Source organism: Plecotus auritus, assembly GCF_963455305.1.
Source record: "Plecotus auritus genome assembly, chromosome: 4".
NCBI classification, from domain to species: domain Eukaryota; kingdom Metazoa; phylum Chordata; class Mammalia; order Chiroptera; family Vespertilionidae; genus Plecotus; species Plecotus auritus.
Genome location: NC_137775.1, coordinates 49,550,163 through 49,574,722, shown reverse-complemented (window position 1 = coordinate 49,574,722; position 24,560 = coordinate 49,550,163). Strand labels below are relative to the sequence as shown.

At 39.9% G+C, this 24,560-nt stretch overlaps 1 protein-coding gene across 9 annotated transcripts in view; it reads left to right on the top strand.

Moving 5' to 3' along the window:
* KLHL32 (kelch like family member 32) overlaps positions 1-24,560 on the top strand; it is a 196,340-nt gene that overhangs the window by 106,813 nt on the left and 64,967 nt on the right. For 4 of the 9 annotated variants that reach the window (XR_013960464.1, XM_080665869.1, XM_080665870.1 and 1 more), the window contains exon 6: positions 23,988-24,203. The exons of 2 other annotated variants lie outside the window; for them this stretch is intronic. Coding sequence is in view for 5 of the 7 variants with exons in the window: in XM_080665869.1 (XP_080521995.1) it covers positions 23,988-24,203 (216 nt within the window). In the remaining 2 variants the exon portion in view is untranslated. Of the gene's footprint in view, positions 1-23,987; positions 24,204-24,560 lie in introns of those variants that run through there. 3 more of the 9 variants (XM_080665871.1, XM_080665873.1, XM_080665875.1) reach the window with 2 other exon arrangements.

Below are 24,560 nucleotides of genomic sequence, written 5' to 3'. Positions count from 1 at the left end.
ATTTCCTGGGGTCTGTACCTGAGCTGAACTTTGAATCTCATACTGGTCCCTGATTCTGAGCATGTACACATCCAGGAAGCCACTATCCCAGCCCTGTAGGATATTCCCACATTCCTCGTGCTATACTGAGTAGTGAAAAGGCCATTCTACCATTACAATAGGCCTCTAGCTCAGGGTAATGGAGAACATGGTAATACCAGGGAACTTCACAGACAGGAGCCGAATGCCACACATTAATTTCTGTAAGATTCGTTTGTTGGTCAGAAGCAATCTACCTGTTGGTGAAAAAAGATATTTTATAATTCCACGTATGGTGAGTTTGGCAAAATCATTGTGGGCAGGGATACCAAACCTCTAACGTGTCTGTTCCAGAGAGAAGATATTTCACCTCGCCGAAACCGGTTTGGCTCAGTGGATAGAGCGTCGGCCTGCGGACTGAAAGGTCCTGGGTTCGATTCCGGTCAAGGGCATGTACCTTGGTTGCGGGCACATCCTCAGTGGGAGGTGTGCAGGAGGCAGCTGATCGATGTTTCTCTCTCATCGATGTTTCTAGCTCTCTATCCCTCTCCCTTCCTCTCTGTGAAATATCAATAAAATATATTAAAAAAAAAAAAAGATATTTCACCTCTCCCCTGATGGATATGCGGTCAGCCTGCCATCAGAGGGCAGCTGGTTGCCCTGGGATCTGGTACCACTAAGGACTTGGTGTTGATCTCTGCTGTTGGCATTTTGGGCACCTACTTGTGGCTGTAGCCACCTCAGCCTTAGTGAGTGGAAGTCCTTGTTGCTGCTGAGCCTACACCTAACCTCTTTCTGTTCAAGAGTCCATTTGACAAGGCCAGGGAGCAAGGCCATGGTGGCTGGGGAAAGAGGCTGTCGGACACATCATAAGGCTGATTTCCTAGTTCCTATCTGATGAAAGCATTCCCGTGGAACACAAATATATTCACACTCTGTGTCCATTGGAGAGGTCTATTCACATGTTTCTTCCCAAGACTGTCTTGTTACGTTTTCCAGTTGTACTCCCTTCAGCTCTTTGATTGCTAAACTGATAGCCAGGACTCAAGGTATCTCTGGCCATATTTCCTTCCGGGAAAAATGAACAACCAGATGCTTTGCTTCAAATTCTACTTGCTGAGAGGACTACTCTTGACCACTACCCTTCAGAGCCTTCCTGTGTGGGGCTGTAGCGCTCCAGATGCCCATCTGGGGTGGTACCAGCACATTGTGCACACACATCTGTACACCAGGCACGAGCCCTTCCTTCCTAAGTCAGCAGGAGACTCTTCCTGAGGCCACAAGGGAAGGTGGAGAGAGGATGCTATGTGGCAGAGTAGAAGCTAGGGGAATCTAAGCCACTTGCTCATGTAATTTGTGCTTTCAGAATCTACTTCAGTCTAATCTAGCATTTGTCACTTCAGCTTGATGGTGGAGAGCTGTTATGCAGGCCCAGTTTTATGACTGTGGACCAAACAATATCCAGTTCATGATGAAGAGTAAGAAAAGGAAAGAGGGGGAATAGGACAAAGGTAGAATTCAGTAGTCTGAAGTGTTTTTTTTTAATGTATCTTAATCAGATATTTGAAGATTCTGTTGGTAAATTAAAACCAACAGATGCTCATAAAATAAGCAGTAAATCATATTTCTTGCCTTTGAATCCTATAGATTTTACCTCCAAAACTTTTAACCTTATCTATTCCTTCCATTCCAATATTTTTTTTTTACTTTTACTATGAATACTGTAATTAAAAGTATTTCTATATCCATCTTTCATTCCTATACACAAACTTCAGATGGAGAATCTATCTAAAATACATATTTCACCATGACACTTCCCCGTATTAAATACTTTAATGGCTCCCAATGGATTCATTCAGCAAATATTCGTGCTGAGTGTACGCTGCATGCCAGGTGCTGTGCTAGGCAGTGGATGCAGTGAGAAACAAGACAACTGAGGCCCTGCTCTTGTGGAACTTACAATTGAGTAGAAGGTGGGCTGGAGCTCACCCCAGAAATAAGTGAACAGATCACAATGCCCAGGGCCCCTTCTGGACCAGTGAACTAGTCCTATCAACTGGGAGGGGAAAAAGTTCTGCTTCCTGATTCCACCTTGTTCAACATCTGATCAGTGGGCTCAATGGAGAATTAAAGAATACCCACAAGTCTGTGAGTGATACAGAGCTAGGAGAAATGGCTCAGGCCCTCGTCTGGGGTACTCATATCTAACCTTGGGTGCACATTACATACACCTAGGGAGCTTTAAAGGTGCCCTAACCAAGCACGTCAAAGTCTTAGGGGAGAGGAACCCTGACATCTGCATCCCAGCAATCCCTTTATATTCTTTTTCACCAATTTAAAACAAACAAACAAAAAGCTGTTCAGTCATTTCTCCTGTCCCTCACCCCACTTATGTATTACAATTTCTTTATCCATCCATACATGAATGGACACTAAGGTTGTTTCCATATCTTGGCTATTGTAAATAACCAATGAACATGGAAGTACATATATCTTTTAGAGTTAGTGTTTTCATTTTCTTCAGATAAATACCCAGAAGTGGAATTGTTGGAACATATGGTAGTTCTATTTTTAACTTTTGAAGAACCTCCATACTGTTTTTCATAGTAGTTATACCAATTTACATTCCCACCAACAGTTTTTTTTTTCCTAAATTGAAAACACTTTCTATGGAGATTGCATTTGGCACTGAGGATCTTGTGTATTTTACAGTGTTATACTAGATTATCATTTTTTAAAATATATTTTTATTGATTTCAGAGAGGAAGGGAGAGGGAGCGAGAGATAGAAACATCAGTGATGAGAGAGAATCATTCATCGGCTGCTCCTGCACACCTCTCACTGGTGTTAGAGCCTGCAACCCGAGCATGTGCCCTGACCAGGAATTGAACCGTGACCTCCTGGTTCATAGGTCGACACTCAACCACTGAGCCACACCAGCTGGGCTAAATTATCACTTTTAACTAAGTAGTACTACAATGACTTATAGGAAGTTATCTCTCTCAAACAATGTATTATTATGATTTTCATTTTTAAATTAACAGTATTTCTTAAATATGTAATATACAGTGGGTATTTCAAATGGAATAATTTATCCTCAAGATTGAGAAATTATAACTCGTGCTCATTTTTCTTCAATACCGAGCTATTTTTTTCACATTAGATAAGACAAATAATTGTTCCAACATATATATTTAATATGCCTCTCATCCAAAATACAATGCTGTTTCATAGTTCACTAGAGCTGATCCTCACATTTGGAGAAAGTTACAGTACAAAGTTTGGGAAATATATTACAAATTATTTAGTCTTGTGGAAATTGTATTTAATCAGTGAAAATGATTAGAAATGTTTGGAATGTATCAGCCCTCCTAAATCATAGCCAACTGCTAATTATTTGTTCTAATCAAGACTGTTTGCTATCTGGCATGTGTAATCCAGAATATCTTATTTGCCAAATGTCATTAATATTAATATTTGCCTGCAAAATATATCATAAAACCCGTTAGTAGCCATTTTAGGATCCCAATTAATTTTTTCATATGCCCTTATGTTGGCTCTGATTCCCTAAGCCCACACCAAGCATGTCAGTAAGTGACAGCCCAGAGGCATGCTGTCTGGCCAGGGAAGCCTTTCAGGCATTTTAATTTGTTATGTGGATAATCTAGGGTGGACTATGTTTTCCTTTTAAGAGAGAGCATCTTTTTTAAAAAAAATTTTTTTTTCTTTATTGATTAAGTCCTTATCCTCCCATTGCTCCCCCACTCCCCCACTCATGCCCTCTCCCCGCTGGTGTCTGTGTCCATTGGTTAGGCTTATATTCATGCATACAAGTCCTTTGGTTGATCTCTTCCCCTAACTCCCACCCTCCCCTACCTTCCCTCTGAGGTTTGACGGTCTGATCGATGCTTAAGAGAGATTATCTTGAAGGAGTTTTTAAATATTAGTCATTTCTATTCTAAGCTGGCTAGGAAATTTTAAAATTACTCTCAGAATATTTTTCTCAAAAATAAAATGTTTCTAAGGTTTTATTAATGCTAGAGTTCAGAATCAATAAACAAAGCAAACAAATATCAAGCTCACTTAATCCATTATTAAAACTTGGAAATTAAGGTCATTGTAGGACAATTAGTTTCATTTGAGATAATTATCTCCCCACCCACCCTCTACCCACAAATATTTCTACCCACAGTTAAATGTCTGCCGTTTTCTCAAAGGCTAAACCAACTTTATGCTCCTTACTCCACTGGGCACCTTCTGTATGTCCTATGGTTTCAGTGTCCCCTCCCTCTACTGGCACCTTTTCTTCAGTTTATAAATAGGAGCAAGAAGATGAGAGAAACTTTTCTTATTATTTCATTACTGCAACCCTCTCCTTCCATTCATTACCAACCTGTGATCAGTGTGTGCACTTCCTTACCTTCTACTCACTCTTCAATTCTATTGAACTCAGTTCTCTGCCTTCAGTACTCCTGAAAAGCCATTCTAACAAAGGTCACCACGCCTTCTAAATGTCAAACGCAGTGGGCCTTTCAAGGCATCTGAATGTGACCACTCCACTGCATGTTGGCACTGGTAGCTCCACTCTTTCCTACACCTCTCTTTTCTAAAGACTCTCCTGTTCTCCTCCTACTTCTTTTTAGTTCCTTTATTAGCTCATCTTTCATCAGCTCCTTGAACATCCCTGTGGTCATGGTGGCTGTGTACGGGTTCTCTTCTCACTCTCTTTTATCCACGTGTGGAGAGTTACTTATCCCAATCGCCTTGCCCAAGCTCCAGATCTCTACAACCAGCCAACATTTCCACTTGACATTTCCCACGCACCTCAAATCCACCTGCACTCTGTCTCATGCACCTGATCCTCCTTATTTTTGTTAAGGAACCACCATCTTGATAGTAACCCAAACCAGTAACGTTGGCATATTTCACACTGTTCTGTGATCCCACTAAATTTTGTTGGTTGGGATCAAATATGCTCTCAAATATGCCTTCCCCTCTTTCTCTTAATTGTCACTGACATCATTCAGGTATAGGTTCTTCTTCCTGGACATTCCTACAGTAGCTCAGCTGTGCTCCTGCCTATTGTCAATTACTTCCTGGACCAGGGAAACTTCCTGCTAACCAATGAGCCTGCGTTCACTCTTGCCCTACTCCAGTACCCTCTCAAAAATGTTGTTTGATTGATTTTTTAAAGTTTTTTTCTAAATCCATGAAAAATTCTGTTCATTGATTTTTTTAAAATAACAAACTGATCATGTCATGCTCTTGCTTTAAGTCATTGATTTGTCAGTGGCTCACCATTACCTTCAGGATAAGGGTTACCCCTCTTAATTTGGCACACAGGTCCCGTGTTTATTATGAAACTTCCTAGCTTTTTAGCCTTTTTTTTTTTTAACAGTTTACTACCCACATGCTATGCCACAGTGACTGTGAGCTTCATGGACTTCCCTGTACTGAAAGTTTTTTGTATGAAGCCTCCTTCTTCCTGGGTTAGTCTTCCCTCGCTTTGTCATCTGTTGACTTCCTATTTGACCCTCAGGTACTTTGCTCATCTCCCTTTCCAGAGTTGCCTGGTCAGTCCACCTCGTTGGAGTTACATTTCCCTCCTTTTCATTAATGATGGGGTGCTCATCACACCACATTGTTTGTATTGATATACTCATCTGTCTCTCCCTGATTGACATAAGGTCATGTCCCAGAGTTATATGACCTTGGGTGAGTTACTTAACATTTTTGCCCCCACTCCTCATCTGTAAAATTCAGATATGGTATGCCATATACAATCTACCTCTTAGGGGTATTGGAGGATTCAATGAGATAGTATAGTGTACACGTACTAGTAAAGTATCTTACAGCTTGAGATCCTACATGCAGTAGGTGCCCTGAGCCCATAGAATGGATTGCTTCATTTGTGAATTCCCCTGTTAATTCCAGTTATCTTCCTACCCACTTCCCTTGCCCCCATTTTCTCTCATTCCTGGAATGTCAGCAATTTTACTACCTACTTTCAATCAACAACATGATAAGTCTGTTCCTGAAAATTTTGGAAGTGATCACCATTCTGTAAATGGTGTATTTTCTCTCAGCCACTTCTCTTTGATTTTTGTAGGAATGCATATATTATTTCAAAAAAAGTCACAAATAAGTGAACCATCACTTTCTCCCCTGCCTCTGAAATGTGAAAACATCCTGATAAAACTATATTTTAATAAATAGTAAAATCAATGCTTTTAAAAACAATCATGGTATTGATGCTTTATAAATAGGAAGTTTTGCTTTATTATTTCCCCTGTCCTTCCTACAAATAAAACATTTTGCCCCATCCTCCTATACAGAATCCAAGAAACAATTGGAAAAATCTTTCATTTCTAGCTCTAGTGCATAGTAATTGCTGAAAAACCCATGTTGCTTGGGTTCCTTCTACATGCGCCACGAGAGCTTCCTCTGATAGGAACACTTTATGATATGGTTGCATGGTGTCCTAAACTCTCTGATCAGGGGAAATAAAGCAGTGCTTTTGTTTAAATAAATAAACATATGCTGTTTCTTATGAGGAGACTGCCATTGCATGCACACCTCCCACCAGCTGTCTTTCTTTCCCAGACTTCTCTTCCACCTGCTCTCTCACTCTTCTATCTACAAATATCTTTTAGAGCTGGCTGCAGACCTTTTCCCTGCTGCACAATGAGGGGCATGTGCTCAGCCCCTGGAAAATGACTGCTTATCTCTGTGTCATTAATTCAGCTCAAGGTACCCTGGACTCTGCTCCATACATTCAGTGTAATGTTTGCCACTTCAGAGGGTAGGATGAGGGGCTGGTGTCAAACAATTAGTCTTGCTACAAAAATATATTTCTGTAGATTAAAATCATTCCTTTCTTCACTCATATATATACTCCATGTTAATGGTTCTTAAACTTGGCTGTGCATGGTATCACCTGAATGGCTGGTTAAAACAGGCTGCTGACCCCACCCCAGAGTTTCTGATTCAGGAGGTCTGGGGAGGAGCCTGGGAATTTGCATTCTAACCAGTTCCCATGATGCTGATGTTACTGAGCTGGAGACCACAGATTGAGATCCACCACTCTAGACACTGTTGCCACACTGCTTCACATCAATTACCTACCATTAAATCATTGATACTTAGATTTTGAAAGTGTCATATTTAGATACATTTGAACTGACCTTAGTTTATACTTATAAAAGTGTCGATTTTATGTATCCTTCATAACATCAAAAATATAAAAAAGCCCAAACAATATGGATTTGAAACAAACACACACACAAAAAAAAAACTCTTTTAATCCCCATTCTTATGTATAATAATTGATTAAGACAAATAGTCTGTATGGTTAACTGGAAGATTGTTCAAAGTCTGGAGAATTGGTCTAATTTTCAGCACTCTGACTTTGCATACCAGAGCTAAGGGAAGATATCATAATTACTTCTATACTCCACTATTATTTTTAAAATTTTTTACCTGATTTTTGCCTCTCATAGTTCAAAAAAAAGCTTGTAGTTATTGAAATTTTCATTGTAAAGCCCTAGTTGCACAGGTAAACTATTTTCAATTAAAGAAAGAAAAGTGTACATTAATTTCCTCTAGCTCATCTATAATTTAGTAGTAATTACCTGATGTGCTGAGGCAGCGTTAGTAAACTTTGCAATAGCGTTTTGCAGTACATGGTGACTGCGGCTGGAATTATTAGTTGTTGACGATGGCTGCGTCTCTGTGCTCCCTTCCTCCTGGATTTTCAGCTTACTACAGACTTTCCCTAGGAACAATATAAAATTATTCATGAGCATGGGATATTATGCATACAATTGATTATGAAAATGTACTAGTAACCTAATTGTGGAATTCCTCTCTTATACAGCACAGATATATTTAAATAGGCCTTCAAAGACTCCCAGAATTAGAGCATGCTGAGTTTTTTCTTCTATATTTTGAATTGCTGCTAATATTTTGTTTTAGTTTAATCAAATTGTATCATGTGCATATCTATGTCAAAATATGAATATACAGTTGCACATTCATATTCATAGTTGTCCTGATATGTTTATATACAAATATAACTACATATCTCTAAATAAAATATCTGGTTTTACATTATGTTATCACATCACAAGTAACCCGGCCTGCATTGTCAATGAATTGCTCACTTTTTCTTCTATAAGAATTGGACTTTATCCTATGAACTCTGATATAAGATATTATGGACAGAACTCTCAGATCCCTTTATGTATATGATATGTGTGATTATTTTTTCCCTACATGATTCATCCCAAGTCTGTTAAAAGGTTTGGGTTTTGTTTATTCATTAAAACCTGTTCCAAAGGGCCAGCCCTTCACAGCCACAACAAAGCCCTGTATGCTGCCTCCTCTAGTCCTGGAGTGCAATCCTTTCCTACTGCACCAGGGTGTGTAGACATGTAACACCGTGATTGATAACCAGGTTGTAATCCAAATTGGAAACAGGTGGAATCACAACTGGGTCTGGTGCTTTGGATATTAATAGCTTGGCTCAGCAGTGGAATTTCTAAAGCTGTATACACTTTTTTTGCCTTAATTATGCATTCATTAAAAGCTTTTATACCCAACAGAATAAAGTAAATATTTTTTGATCTCCATAGCATGCTCCCAGACTGTAGATTTGCACAGCAGGGTCTTGATAATCTGAATAAATTGTATTTCTCCAAGGAGTTTATCTTTCAAATAAGGTCATAAAGCAATGCAGCTCCTGCATCCTTAGATTTTTCCATGTGCCTTTTCTGCTGTGAGTAATATAGAGCCTGGGAACCAGAGTGTATTACAGTGATGCATACTTGGTGATGGTCCATATAGTGTCTCATCTGTTCTCCTGGTTTATCTTTGGTGAAGTGTTTTTTAAGCACAAAAGAATGAAAGATTTTACATGACAACTGTGATTTTTGCTGACATTTGCAGGAAAAAAAATCCGTATTAGACATGTAATGTGTTTTTCCTTTACCCAATCAGTGAATAGCATTTATAGACATGCATAGCTAGAGTTTAAGCACTGTTGGTAGCAGTTTTAAAAGGGAATAATAATAATGATAGCAACTGTATGTTGACCATCACTATCTGAAAGGCACTTTACATATATTTTTGGAAATCCTTGCCACAGATCACTATTCCCATTTTTTTTAGATGAGAACATTAAACTCAGAGATTAACTGTTTATTGAGGGTATGCAAATGGTCAGCTTCAAATCACATGCTTTCCCACCTTCAGACTAAAGGGTCAGCTAGATTCTTGTCCCACAACTTATGAACTAGTGAAAGAGACGAAAAATATAAAATTACAAACCCAAATAAATATGCGCAACCAGTTGCACTTATAATTATTCTGAGCCATAAAGAATAAAATGACTCCCATTAAACCCAGTAATACAACTTCTAGGAATATATCCCAAGAAACTAGAAACACCAATCAGAAAGAATATATGCACCCCTATGTTCATAGCAGCACAATTTGCCATAGCTGAGATTTGGAAACAGCCCAAGTGCCCATCAGCAGATGAGTGGATTAAAAAACTGTGGTACATCTACACAATGGAATACTATGCTGCTGTAAAAAAAGAAAGAACTCTTACTATTTGCAACAGCATGGATGGACCTGGAGAGCATTATGCTGGGTGAAATAAGCCAGTTGGAGAAAGATAAGTATCACATGATCTCACTCACTTGTGGAATATAATGATCAACATAAACTGATGAACAAAAATAGATCCAGAGACACAGAAGCATCGAACAGACCATCAAACCTGAGAGGGAAGGCGGGGAGAGTGTGTGTGTATGTGGGGGGAGGAGCGGGGGAGTGGTAAGAGATCAACCAAAAGACTTGTATGAATCATATAAGCATAACCAATGGACACAGACCATAGGGAGGGAGGGGGCCTGTGCTGGGAGGCAGGAGCAGGTGGGGAGAGGTCAATGGGGGAAAAGGAGACATATGTAATACTTTCAACAATGAAGAGTTTAAAAATAAAGAATAAAATGGCGATATACCTGATATTGAATGGTAGCCTGAAAATAGCATATGGTTGTGAAAAGTTTAGGCAATAAACTCCTCCCCCTACCCTTTAGACTGCCGTAGTTTTCTCCAGTGTGGCTAACATTCCAGGCATGTCTTTCATTTTTATTTTTTCTTAATGACATCTGGTGTTGAACATCTTTTCATATGCTTATATGCCACCTGTATGTCTTTTTTATTATTTTATTTTTTAATATGTTTTTATTGATTTCAGAGGGGAAGGGAGAGGGAGAGAGAGAGAGAAACATCAATAATGAGAGAGACTCATTGATTGGCTGCCTCTTGCATGCCCCACACTGGGGATCGAATCGAACCGTGACTTCCTGGTTCATAGGTTGTCACTCAACTACTGAGCCATGCTGGCTGGGAATGTCTTCTTTCACACACACACACACACACACACACACAAAAAAAATCCTCACCAGAGGACATCAGGCATGTACTTTCAAATATTTTAATTCGTTAAATATTAAAATATTTAATAAATGTATTTACTACTTAATAAATTAAGTTTTAAAACACTTAAAATACTTCAAAATATTCAAATATTTTTAGAGGAGCAGGAGAATCTATGTTTAATTGTATACTAAGAAATAAAAGCAAAAAAAAATTAAATTTTTAAATGTCTGTTATTTTCCCTTACCTACCCACAATTAATCAATCAAAACTGATTAAGCAGCCACTTTGTGAAGACAGAGGAAGATCAAAAGAAGTACAGAGACAGTCTGTACCTTTATGCACAGCCGGGGAGAAACGTCTGAAGCCACTTGCCAGCGGTTAAATAAAAAGGGTGAGATAAAAGATACGAGTAGCTCCTGTAAATAGAAGTCAGGAGAGGGCGTGATTCTTTCAGCTGGAGTGGCCTGGCTTTCTTAGGAAGTGGAATCTGATCTTGGGGGTCCCCCACCAGGAGGAGAAGAGCATTTATAATGTACGATCTCTCTTTTCTTACAGGCGCTTTAAAGTCTGTTGAATCAAACAGTCTTTAAATGCTTCACAAACAATAACCATTTGTGATCGGGATTCTTAGGGTTCTCCTTATCGTCTAAAGAAAAACCATGAGCATTCAATTACTTTCACTTGGCAAACAGCATGGACATTTATGTATCTCTGCTTATGTACCAAGTGAAGTAAGGTTCTTTTTCAACATTCTGGGAAGGGGAAAAAAAATAACACAAAAAAACCCCCAACGTGAAAAGTCAGGAGACCTGGGAGTCACTGTGGAAGCTCCTAAGCCTGATGCACCTGCCACCTCCCATGGCCCTTCCACCACACCTACCAATCGTGTGAGGACCCTGGCGTGAAGTAGCACCAAGAGAATCTCTCTCCCTCATCACTGATGTTTCTCTTTCCCTCCCTCTCCCTTCCTCTCTGAAATCAATAAAAATATATTTTAAAAAAAGAATCTCGTAAGCTCACATCAAATTTTTGAGAGCACCTTTCTCAGCTAATCGCAGGAGACAGGTTCCTTTTGCCCAGTTGTAAAGCCATACCTGTAACCAAGTGTCATTTCTCTCCTTCCATTTGAAGTCATGGATGTGCTTTTTTTAAAAAACTTTAAAAAGTGTTGATTTTTAAAATTCCTTATCCAACAAATAGTTCTCAGTTACAATCTATGCTAAAGGTGTTATGATTGGCATTGTACAAAAAGGATACAAAAGGCATCAGATAGAAAAGCAGTTTTCACTAGTTACTGGGAACGTTTTTACTTGGGAGATGCATGAACAGATCAGTGACAGTGACTGGGCATGTGACAGGACACGAAGTGGGAAGCGTTAGGATTCGGTCAGTGACAGAGGGCTTTATATCTACTAAGCCCGACTTGGTACTTGGTTCCTAAAAGCAGTCAATAATATGTTTTTATTTAGCTTTTAGTTAATGTTGCTTAAAAAATGAAACCATACTGGTTTTATACGTGGAGGGGGTGTATAAAGTTATTTGGAATAGGCTCTGGAATGTTTTTGTTTTGTTTTTTATTTTTTTACTTCCTGAGCAAGGGTGACTTTTCATTTAGAGGAGTTCTCAAAATGTGATGTAGTGTCACCATTTTATAATAGAAGTTCAAGTTTTATGGGTGCCCCTCATGTTGGGGATAGTACCACTGTCTCCTGGCCGTGTTTATCTGCAGTAAACTATTGACATGTGGTACCTATGGTGACATCTTGGAAGGGCAGTATAAGTGAAGGGCATCAGTCACTGGAAAGGAAAGATCGTAATTACAATGGTGAAACAGTATTGTTAAAATAGTCACATCTGTTGAGTATTATTAGCCAAAAAAATCTGGAATCCTGATTTATTTGGTCCTCTTATAGGGGGAAAATTCAGGAAATCAAAATGGTATTACTTTTATTTTGACCTTGAGAGATCTGGAACACAAGTCACAGTCTGAGAACTCTACCAAGGGACATACAAAGCCCACACTTGTCATTCTCTTGCTTCCTCCCCTGGTATGGGAAGAGTGATGGAAGGGCCACAGAGTTTACCCACAGCCCCTGACTGCCCCACTTCCTCCTAGCTGTGTTCTCACCACCTGATAATTTGCCTCACAAATGTAATTACATTGAATATAACCCCAAAGAAGGTAATACTTGCATTCTTTTCCCTACCGTATTCAGTAGTTAATCTGGGGAATAACTATTTTAATGATTTAATTAGGGGAATTGATCACACAGAAAGATTGAATTTAGGGAGCATATAAGGTTTAAGAATTAATGCACATGGAAAACTGGTGTTTATTCAAAAGCTAGTATAGTATTTACATATTTTATGGCTCTTCTTCTGTTAACTTGTCATTCACACTATAAGAAACAAATAGAAGAGAAGAGAGAATCCAAATAGCCCCAAACCAAAGGAAAATAGGTACTATTTAAAAAGATTCCCCAAAGAACAACAATGCATATACTATAATTCTGAGTAGAAAGTAAATTTCAAGTGAGAATGTGATAGAAATGAAATCTTTTTAGAAAAAATATATGTTTTCCTTTTACTCAAGAGGGTTCCTTAGTGCTTAACTATAATTTTCATTCAAAACTATTGCCTCTACCTTTGTTCTTGGCTTTTTAAGTCACAGAATGTGAGAGAACAGAGACAATCTCATAATTAGAACAAAGTATCATTTGAAAAGGTACTTTGATCTGAATAGCCAATTGATAGAGAAAATTATTCTCTCTTGGACTTAAAAAAAACTTGGATAGATTGATTTTTTTTTTTCACAATAGAGCTGTTACATTGCAATTGTCTGTTAACACTTTCAACTTGGGTCACTATTACCAATTTTCCCACTTGGAAAACTGAATGGCCACTGGCTTTGCCTTTTTGTGTATACGTATGAAGGCCAGAAGGAGAAGGAGGAGCACGGGAGGCCAATGAGGTATGAAAAATGGCCTGATTTGGATGATGTTCAGATTGGATAGCCATGTTGGAAAGACATGGTCTGTTCTGGTTTTGCTTAGTTATAAATAACAGAAAAAGCTCATGGTCACCCTGGCTAGTGTGCTCAGTGGGTAGGACGTTGGCCCATGCGCCGAAAGGTTGCAGGTTCGATTCCTGCTCAAGGACATGTACCTGGGTTGCAAGTTTGCTCTCCAGCCCAGTTGGGGCACATGCAATAGGCAACTGGTCAATGTGTCTCTCTCACATCGATGTTTCTCTCTCTCTCTCTCTCTCTCTCTCTCTCTCTCTCTCTCTCTCTCCCCCTCCCTCCCTCCCCCCTTCTCTTTCTCGCCCCTCCCTCCCTTCCACTCTCTAAAAAAAAATAAATCAATAAAAAATTGCCTCAGGTGAGGGTGTTTTTTAAAAAGCTCATGGTCATTCTTTCATTAAACTCATCTGTATAGAGCAGTGGTCGGCAAACTGCGGCTCGCGAGCCACATGCGGCTCTTTGGCCCCTTGAGTGTGGCTCTTCCACAAAATACCACGGCCTGGGTGAGTCTATTTTGAAGAAGTGGCGTTAGAAGAAGTTTAAGTTTAAAAAATTTGGCTCTCAAAAGAAATTTCAATCGTTGTACTGTTGATATTTGGCTCTGTTGACTAATGAGTTTGCCGACCACTGCTATAGAGCATCTTCTCTCTGCTAGATACCAGGGTCCATTACAGTCCTTTGCACCAAGGAGCTTAGAATTAGTGGAGGGAGACAGATTTATGCTTAAAGGGTGCTGACAGGGACAAGTGCTGGGATAGAAATCTGCAGAGGGCGGGCTGGAGGCACAAAGGAGAACAGTTTGACCTGAACCACGGGAGCTGAGAGGTGAAATGTTCACTCCTTCAACAAGCATGGCTGTCCTTTGTGCCGTACTCCTCCCACATGCCTGGCGTTGATTCAGGCACCAAGGATACCACAGTGAGTAAAAACAGACTGTTCTCTCCTCCCACAGAACATCACTTTGGGGGCTAGAGGATAAACACATTATAAATAAGTCGGCAAATAAATGCAGAAGATAATTATGGGTGGTGGTGAGTGGCAAAAGCAAATAAAATGGAGTAATGTGCTGGAGGGTGACCTGGAGAGGAAGGGAGGTGCACTAATTTAGACAGATGGTCAGCCAGAAGGAGGGGAACATGATTCCTCATCCACAGGAATTGTGCATATACTGCTTCCTCTGTTGGGAACATTCTCCCTGCAATCCCAGTACCATCCTCTTTTTAAAATGTGGGTTTTATTGTTACTCAGGTATGGTGAAGGCAACAGATCAGGAAGACAATTGCCATTAAGAAGATACGTTGACACTCACAGTTCCCAAGAGGGGGGGAAGCACCTGGGCTAGTCAGGAGGTAGAAGGAGTGAGGGGAAAGCATGGGCAAGAGCCTTTATTGTGGCTTCTGTGGGAAAGGCAAGACAAGGCAGGTAACCAGGCCTGTGGTTGTCTAGTTTGAACAGTTTGAGCAGGCAGTGTCTCGTACTTGGACCTGGGATGATTAGGGCAAAGGAGAATTGCCTCCTAGAGTGTAGGAGCCAGAGACGAGGTGGTTCAGAGTATGGGCTCTGGATTGGTTGTTGTGCATATGCAAGTCATTGGCTATCTCTAACAATTTTTAATTGGTTGGCCCTGGAAAGGACAGTCTCTCCTTGGTCGGTGAGGTCCCTAATGCCAGAGCATCCAGAATACAGAAATTACAGAAATAAAAAGAATAAACATCTCACCCCACCCTTTGCCAAGTTAACATTTGCCTTCAGCTATCAGCCCCATGTAGCTTTTCAGAGAAGCCTTTACTAACTTTTTGCTGTAGGTCCAATCACCCATGCGGCATTCATAGCCCTATGGTAACCTAAGTTTCCATTTATTTGTAGAATGTTTTGATTAATGACACGCTTTTCCAATAGACTCAACACTCCATGAGGCCTGGCACTTGTCTGTTTTCCCTCAATGCTTGGTGTGGTCCCGGCACATGATGTGACTGTGTAGGCCATTGTAAGGCTGAAGCCAAGCCAGGGTGTGGGATTGGCACCCTGCAGGGGAAGAAGGTCGGCAGGATCCAGGCCATGGGCGGCTATGCACTGATACTGAGTTTAGACTTTTAACCATAAGCAAATGGGAATCGATTAATGGGTTTTAAACCCATATGGAAGTGATCCATATGACCGGGGTTTTTTTGGTAAAAATTGAGGGTTGAGAGTTTGATACTAGAGGCAGGACAAGAAGTGATGATTTTGCTTAAAGCTTACAAAGCCTGTCTGCCCCAGTAGGAGGAATGTCTACGGTGGCTTCATCACCTCAATGAGGGTGGGTTCTTTTTTCCCTCAACCTCCCACTTTACACAGTTTAACTACTGAAGTGCTAAGTATGCATACAAAGGGAATGAAAACCTTTGACATGTATAGAAAGTGCTGGAGATTTGGGGAAATCATGTTTTTGAGCAGAAGAGAGGAGAATAAAAAGGTAAAGATAGGGAGCAGACTTGTGATTGATGTTTCTCTTGCACATGAACATGTGTCAGCTTGATTCTTTTGCTGTTTATTTAGCCACTGACACTTGTCCATTTAGCCTTCTTAGTTCTCTACCAATGTGCAGTGCTGTATTAGATTGGATTTGAGCATTATATAAAACGAGAGGCCCAGTGCATGAAATTCGTGCACTCGGGGGTGGGAGGGGTCCCTCAGCCTGGCCAGCAGTCGGACATCCTTAGCACTGCCATGGAGGTAGGAGAGGCTCCCACCACCGTGGCTGCGATCGCCAGCCGTGAGCCAGGCTTCTGGCTGAATGGCGCTCCTCCTGTGGGACCGCACTGACCACCAGGGGGCAGCTCCTGCGTTAAGTGTCTGCCCCTTGGTGATCAGTGTGCATCATAGGGACTGGTCATTCCGCCATTCGGTTGATTTGCTTATTAACCTTTTATTATATAGGATTATACCCTTTGGAAATGAAAAACATTTCAGGACTGTGGAAACAAGCATTAAATAATTACCTTCAAATGAAACAACAGAAAAGAAGCACCATAAAAAAAATTGGATTGTTTGTTTATTTGGTGTTGGGTTGTATGAGTTCTTTATATATTTTGGATATTAGCCCCTTGTTGGAGCTGTTGTTTGCAAATATCATCTCCCATTTGGTTGGTTGCCTTTTTTTGTTGTTGTGGGTTTCTTTTGCTATACAGAAGCTTTTAGTTTTATGTAGTTTCATTCATTTATTTTTACCTTTACTTCCCTTGACTTTGGGGTCAAATTCATAAAATATTCTCCAAGACCAAGGCCCATAAGCTTATTACCTGTGTTTCCTTCTATGTAACTTATTGTTTCAGATCTTATATTTTGGTCTTTGATCCTTTTTGAATTAATTTTTGAACATGGGGACAAACTGTAGTCCAGTTTCATTTTTTTGCATGTGGCTTTCCAATTTCCCAGCACCATTTATTAAGAGGCTTTCATTTCTCCATTGTGTATTTTTGACTTCTGTGTCAAAAATTATTTGCTTATGTACATGTGGTTTTATTTCTGAGTTCTCAATTATGTTCCATTAGTATGTGTGTCTGTTTTTCTGCCAATACCATGCTGTTTTGATTATTGTTGCTCTGTAGTGTAATGTGAAAGCAGGTGGTGTGATACCTCCAGCTTCATTCTTTTTTCTCAGTATTGCTTTGGCTATTGGAGTCCTTAGTGGTTCTATTCACATCTGATGATTTTTGTTCTATTTTTTTTTAGTGACATTGAGATTTTGATGGGGATTGTATTAAATCTCTATATTGCTTGGGTAATATGGCCATTTTAACTATGTTGATTCTTCCAATCCATTAACACAAAATATCTTTCAATTTTATTGTGTCTTTTTCAATCTCTTTTAATAATGCTTTATAATTTTCAGTATACTAGGTGTACCGGTTAAGAAGGCAGATTTTTTTTTTCAATAGATGGAGTTACACATATGTTGATATATATGCAATTTTATATGTATGCTATTTTGTTGTATTGACAACAAGCTTTAAAACTTCATATGTCAAATTTGCTGAAGGTGTTAACATCATAGATATTTTTACACTTAAAAATGTCAAATTTCGTGCCCAAAAGAAGAGCATTTGTGGAAAGTTATAATTCATTACTAGATTTTGAAGAAAAGTGCTGCTGAATACTTCGGGAAGCTTATGGTGAACATGCTCCATCTCAAGATACTTGTGAACACTGGTTTAAATGCTTTAAAAGTGATGATTTCTATGTGAAAGACAAAGAACATCCAGGTCAACTGAAAAAGTTTGAAGACCAACCATTACAAGCATTATTGGATGAAGATACGTGTGAAACTCAAAAACAACTTGCAGAAAGATTAAACATTGCTCAGCAAACAATTTCTGATCGTTTACAAGCAATGGGCAAGATTTTAAAGGAAGGAAAATGGGTGCCACATCAACTGAACGAAAGACAAATGGAAAACCGAAAAATCATCAATAAAATGTTGCTTCAATGGCACGAAAGAAAGTCTTTTTTGCATCAAATTGTGACTGGTGATAAAAAGTGGATTTATTTTGAGAATCCCAAATGCACAAAATCATGGGTTCATCCAGGTCAACCATCAACATCGACTGCAAGGCCAAATCGCTTCGGAAAAAAAGACAATGCTTTGCGTTTGGTGGGATCAGGAAGGTGTGGTGTATTATGAGCTTCTAAAACTAGGTGAAACTGTTAATACTGATTGCTACTGACAACAAATAATCAATTTGAACCACGCTTTAATCGTGAAATGACCAGAATGTCCCAGAAGACACAGCAAAGTAATTTTGCTTCATGATGACGCACCATCACACACTTCGAAACCAGTTAAAGACATGTTAAAAGATCTTGCCTGGGAAGTATTAACCCACCCACTGTGTTCACCAGACCTTGCTCCTTCAGATTACCACTATATGGATGGCACATGCACTTTCTGAGCAGCACTTCAAAATGTACGAAGAAGTGGAAAATTGGGTCTCTGAATGGTTTGCCTCAAAGCAAGAAAATTTCTATTGGGATGGTAACCACAGATTACCTGAAAAATGGGGAAATGTGTAGCTAGCAATGGACATTACTTTGAATAAAGCACTTTTGGTGTTGCTCTTGAAATTATACTAGTATGTCCTTCACATCCTTTGTTAAGTTTATTCCTAGGTATTTTATTATTTTGGTTGCAATTGCAAAAGGAATTGCTTTTTGTTTTGTTTTGTTTTTTCATTTCTTTTTCTGAAGTTTCATTCTTAGTTTATAGGAAAGTAGTAGAATTTTGTACAATGATTTTGGATCCTGCAACTTTACTGTACTTGTTTATTGTTTCTAATATTATTTTTGTGGAGTCTTTAGGCTTTTCTATATAAAGAATCATGTCATCTGCAAAAAGTTACACTTTTACTTCTTCCTTCCCAATTTGGGTGCCTTTTATTTCTTTCTCTTGCCTGATTGCTCTGGCTAGGACTTCCAGAACTATGTTGAATAAGAGTGGTGAGATTGGGCCTCCTTGTTTTGTTCCTGATTTTAGAGGAAGAGCTTTCAGTTTTATATATATATATATGTATATATATATGTATATGTATATATATATATGTATATGTATATATATATGTATATGTGTATATATATGTATATATATGTATATATATATGTATATATATATATATTATTGATTTTTTTTTCTTTACAGAGAGAAAGGGAGAGGGATAGAGAGTTAGAAACATCGATGAGAGAGAAACATAGATCAGCTGCCTCCTGCACACTCCGTACTGGGGATGTGCCCGCAACCAAGGTACATGCCCTTGACCAGAATCGAACCTGGGACCCTTGAGTCCGCAGGCCAATGCTCTATCCACTGAGCCAAACTGGTTAGGGTGAGCTTTCAGTTTTTTAAATCAATGTTTATATCCCCAATTAAGTTAAAGTAGTTCTCTGGCTCTTCAGGGTTTTGAATTGGCCTGCTTTTAAGTGCAGGCATCTAATGGGAAGAAACCCAGCTTCTCTATATAAAGATGCATAAGAAAGAATATTTGGTTGTTAATACATACTCCAGTCCCAAGTTGCATGCACCCTTTGTGTGGAACCAGTGGGAAAACCCTGTTCCTGAGCTGTGTGTGTTCTCCGCTCTTACTTTGCAGAGCTTGGCTTTGTCTGCCTCCCCACGTGCTCCTCTCTCGTTGTGGTGCTGCCAGGCGCTGCCTCAAGACCTTGGCTATGCGCCTGGGGACCTGAAAGGCACTGACACCAAACCCACCACCACTCATCACATTCCAGAGTCATTTACTGGGACGCTGAAATCATATCCAGGGTCCTGAAGCAGTTAAACTTGCTTCATAGATATACTGACCAGAAATAACTTCTTCATCCAGAAGATGGTACTCTAGTTTGCTACAGAAGCTCTGTATACAAGGGTTACATCTACTTTCCCCTCAGAGTAGAATTTATCAATCCTAAAAAATAAGATTTGGAAGAGAAACCAAGATGGCGGCATAGGTAAGCACCTAAACTGCTGCCTTGCACAACAATTTCAAAACTACAACTAAAAGACAGAACGGACACCATCCAGAACCACAAGAAAGCTGGCTGAGTGGAAATTCTACAACTAGAAGGAAAGAGGAAAGCACACAGAGAATTGAAGGTACTGCAAAGGGCCTTTGTGCGCGCAGAGAGGAAGGGCGGCTGAGAGCCTGGCTGACTTTCTCTGGCAAAAGGGGGAAGGAAGCCCCCGACCGCACTGAACCCCAGTTCTGACTGCACTGAACCCCAGTCCTGGGCGAAACCCCGTGGACCCAGGCTCATATAGGGGGAGTCTGGACTGTCAGGTAGAGAGAAAGGCACCCAAAGACTCAGAAACCCAGGGGAGACCCGGGGGAGCCCCGGCAGGCAGGGTTCTGGAGGTCCGCGTGCCAGTGTGCACAAAGGCTGCAGAGGTTGCCACAGGCTTTCCCTAGCAGAAGGGAGTTGGAAGCTCCTGACTGCACTGAACCCCAGTTCCAGGCGAGCCCCTGGGGACCCACGCTCTTGTGGGGGGAATCTGGACTCCTGGGCGGAGACTCGGGAGCCAGGGAAGGCAGAGGTCTGGAGGTGCGTGCATGCGCAAGGGCAAGGCTGACTGGAAGCCAAGACTGTCTGCTCCACCCTGAGACTCCACCCCATCCAAGGTGAGCACAGAGGCTATTGCAATTTGGCAAGTCTAATCCTATAAGGCTGTCTCCAGCACCGAACTTCTCCCAGCGTAGACACAGCTGATCCTTACAGCCAACTGGCCTGGAGGTCAATTCCTCCCAGTGATACCAACAACAATCAAGACTTAACTACAACAAGGCTGTACACACAGTCCACAAAGGGGTGCACCAAGAGTGTCCACCTCAGGTTAACTGGGGAGGCCGACCCACTGGGCCATATAGGAAACCTAGCACACAAAGCGACCCTACCAACTCAGGGAAGCAGTGAAAATGTGGCGTCAAAGAAACAGATGACAAACGAAAGAAATGGAGGAAAACAAACGACTGGATATAGAATTCAAAACCACGGTTATAAGGCTTTTCAAGAATATCCTAGAAAAGGCCGATAAATATAACGAGACCCTTGAAGATATGAAAAAGGACCAACTAGAAATTAAACATACACTGACTGAAATAAAAAATATTATACAGAGACCCAACAACAGACTAGAGGAACACAAGAATCAAGTCAAAGAATTGAAATACAAAGAAGCAAAAAACACTCAACCGAAAAAGCAAAAAGCAAAAAAAAAAAAAAAATCCAAAAAGTTGAAGATAGTGTAAGAAGACTCTGGGACAACTTCAAGCGTACCAACATCAGAATTATGGGGGTGCCAGAAGAAGAGAGAGAGCAAGATACTGAAAACCTGTTTGAAGAAATAATGACCGAAAACTTCTCCCACCTGGTGAAAGAAATAGACTTACAAGTCCAGGAAGTGCACAGAACCCCAAACAAAAGGAATCCAAAGAGGACCACACCAAGACACATCATAATTAAAATGCCAAGAGCAAAAGACAAAGAGAGAATATTAAAAGCAGCAAGAGAAAAACAGTTAATTACCTGCAAGGGAGCACCCATACGATTGTCAGCTGATTTCTCAACAGAAACTATGCAGGCCAGATGGGAGTGGCAAGAAATTTTCAATGTGATGAATAGCAAGAACCTACAACCAAGATTACTCTACCCAGCAAAGCTATCATTCAGAATTGAAGGGCAGATAAAGAGCTTCACATATAAGAAAAAGCTAAAGGAGTTCATCACCACCAAACCATTATTATATGAAATGCTGAAAGGTATTCTTAAAGAAGAGGAAGAAGAAAAAGTAAAGATAAAAATTATGAACAACAAATACATATCTATCAACAAGTGAACCTAAAAATCAAGTGAATTAAAAACCTGAGGAACAGAATAATCTGGTGAATATAATAGAATCAGGGGCATAGAAAGGGAGTGGACTGATAATTCTCAGGGGGGAAGAGGTATGGGGGGGTTCAGGAAGAGACTGGACAGAAATCATACACCTATGGATGAGGACAGTGGGGGGGAGGTAAGGGCAGAAGGTGGGGTGGGAACTGGGTGGAGGAGAGCTATGGGGGGAAAAAGGAGAAATAATTGTAATAATCTGAATAAAGATTTATTTTAAAAAAATAAGATTTGGAGAATGAGCTTAAACATTACTTGAAAAAAAATGGTGCTGAAGTAAAAATCTTCAGTATTCATTTGATAAAATCTGCTGAATGAGAAGCCAGGATGTTTTTATTGAATAGCTGGGAGCAGGCCCTTGGGTATTTGAGATGCAATGGATTTTAGTGGTCATCTGAGGTAACCTTTATTGTAAAGAAGCATTTATTCCTTTTCAGTTGTGTTGGCAAACAGCTATTAAGCACTGGTCTCTTATGGCTGATTCCTGACATTGAGCTTGACTCCTATTAGGAATATAATTAAAGTGTCATCTCCCACCAAAAGATACAGAATCTAAAGTAAAAAAAATTAGTCAGGTAGCCATGGTGATGATGCAGCTGTTACTTGAAGAGTTGTTTTTACAATATCTTTATTATGCATTTTATCATTTAGAGCAGCACTGTCTAATAGAAGAGTGATGGGAGCCACATACGTAATTTTAAATTTTCTAGCAGCTGAGTTTAAAAATGTAAAAAGAAACAGGTGAAATTAATTATAATGACATCTTTAACTCACCATATCCAGAATAATATTATTTCAGCATTTAATTAATATAAGTATTATTAATGAGATATTTTATATCCTATTTTTCTTACTTCTTGCATTCGGTTTATGTTTAACCCAGCACATCTCAAATCAGAGTAGCCACATTTCAAGTGCTTGGTAGCCACATGTGGCCAGTGGCTACCATGTTGGGCAGCACAGATTTAGAACATATTCCTTCAAATATTAAAGAAATAAATACATTAAAACAGAATAAAATATTTTAGAAAGTTCTTAATACTTTTAGACAACTAGAAAAGGGGCAAGTATGTTGAAAAATAAATAGGTCAGTGGAGTAAAATAGTTATCTGATGTATTAATAGTCTGCATTTCTTAACTTGTTGGAAAATATTGATCACATGTTAATAATCACAAGTTAAAAATTAGGGCAAACTAGGACACAGTTTGCCTTGTAATGGGTAAGTTTTCTATCAACAAGCCTGTGTGCCCACTCTGATTCCTGCAGTTATAAGACAAAGCTTCCCAAGGAGCCAGGCCTCTCTGGAGCATGATCTTAGAGGCCTGGGTATGAGTTTGAGAACCTGTAGGGACAAGTAAAATCCCCCCAAAATGAAGCATTGCTACAGAAACTCTTCGACAAGGAGGGAAAGATTACCACTGGTTGTCTGAGGCCAATAAAAAAACAAAGAATTATTATAAATCATCCATCTTAGGTGGATTCAATATAGAATTATTTATAGTGGGAATCTTTTCTGTGAGAGTTCTTTATTTCCTGGGACCTTTTGTATAAATATCTGTGTTTTAATTTCATTAAGTCAGGGTGGATTATTTTCACTCAAAGATGTAATTTGAAGTTTTGGAAAAAGAGAAGAGTTGGTCTATTTTCATATAGTTTGTGTCATCTACTCACGACTCCCATTTTACCTACCCTCACATCATCTTTAGTGGAAAAACTTATCGCCTAAGAGCTCTAAAATAAGGTAAGGGTAGGAAAATTGTCTTCATTGGTAAATGTTTCTAAAAAGTTGGAAAGTATCTTAGTCAGTGAAACCAGAAACCCCTTTCAACCCCTTTGTTAAGATGTCTTTAAATATATAGATTTTAAGAGGGGCAAATTGAGGAGAAAAGGTGAATTCTAAAATAGCAGTTCTCTGCTCAGAGACTTATAATTGAGATTTTGGGGTGCTTTTTTTTCAAATTCTCAGTGGAGTGCAGTCCCATTTGTCCCACTCCTATCATGCAAACTTCAATCTGAATTTCTTGCCTGCTCTTTCTTGGATTGATTTCTAAGATATTTTCCCCCCTTTTTTTTGGCACCCAGGAATTAAATATCTTTAATTACTTGGATCTGTACAGACTTGCTGACCTCTTTAACCTCACTTTGTTGGAGAAGGCAGTGATCGATTTCTTAGTGAAGCATCTCTCTGAACTCCTGAAGAGCCGCCCAGAAGACGTTCTAACGCTTCCTTATTGTCTGCTTCAGGAGGTCCTGAAGAGCGACCGCCTGACCTCCCTGAGTGAAGAGCAGATCTGGCAGGTAAGGGTGCTCTGCATGGGGCTCTTTGGGTGTGGAGAGGGCACGAAATGATTAAAGGTTAAAAGATTGTCCTGGCCGGTGTTTCAGTGGTTAGAGCATTGGCCCACAGAGCTATGGGTCGTGGATTCGATTCCTGGTCAAGGGCATGTGCCTGGGTTGCAGGTTCAATCCCTGGCCCCACTCGTAGCTCATGTGGGAGCTACCAATTGATGTGTCTCTCTCACTTTGATGTTCCTCTCTCTTTCTCTCTCTTCCTCTCTCCATCTCTCCTCCTTCTCTCCTTCACCCCTTCCCTCCTCCCTTCAACTCTCTAAAAATCAATGGAAAAAATATCCTTGGGTGAGGATTAACAACAAC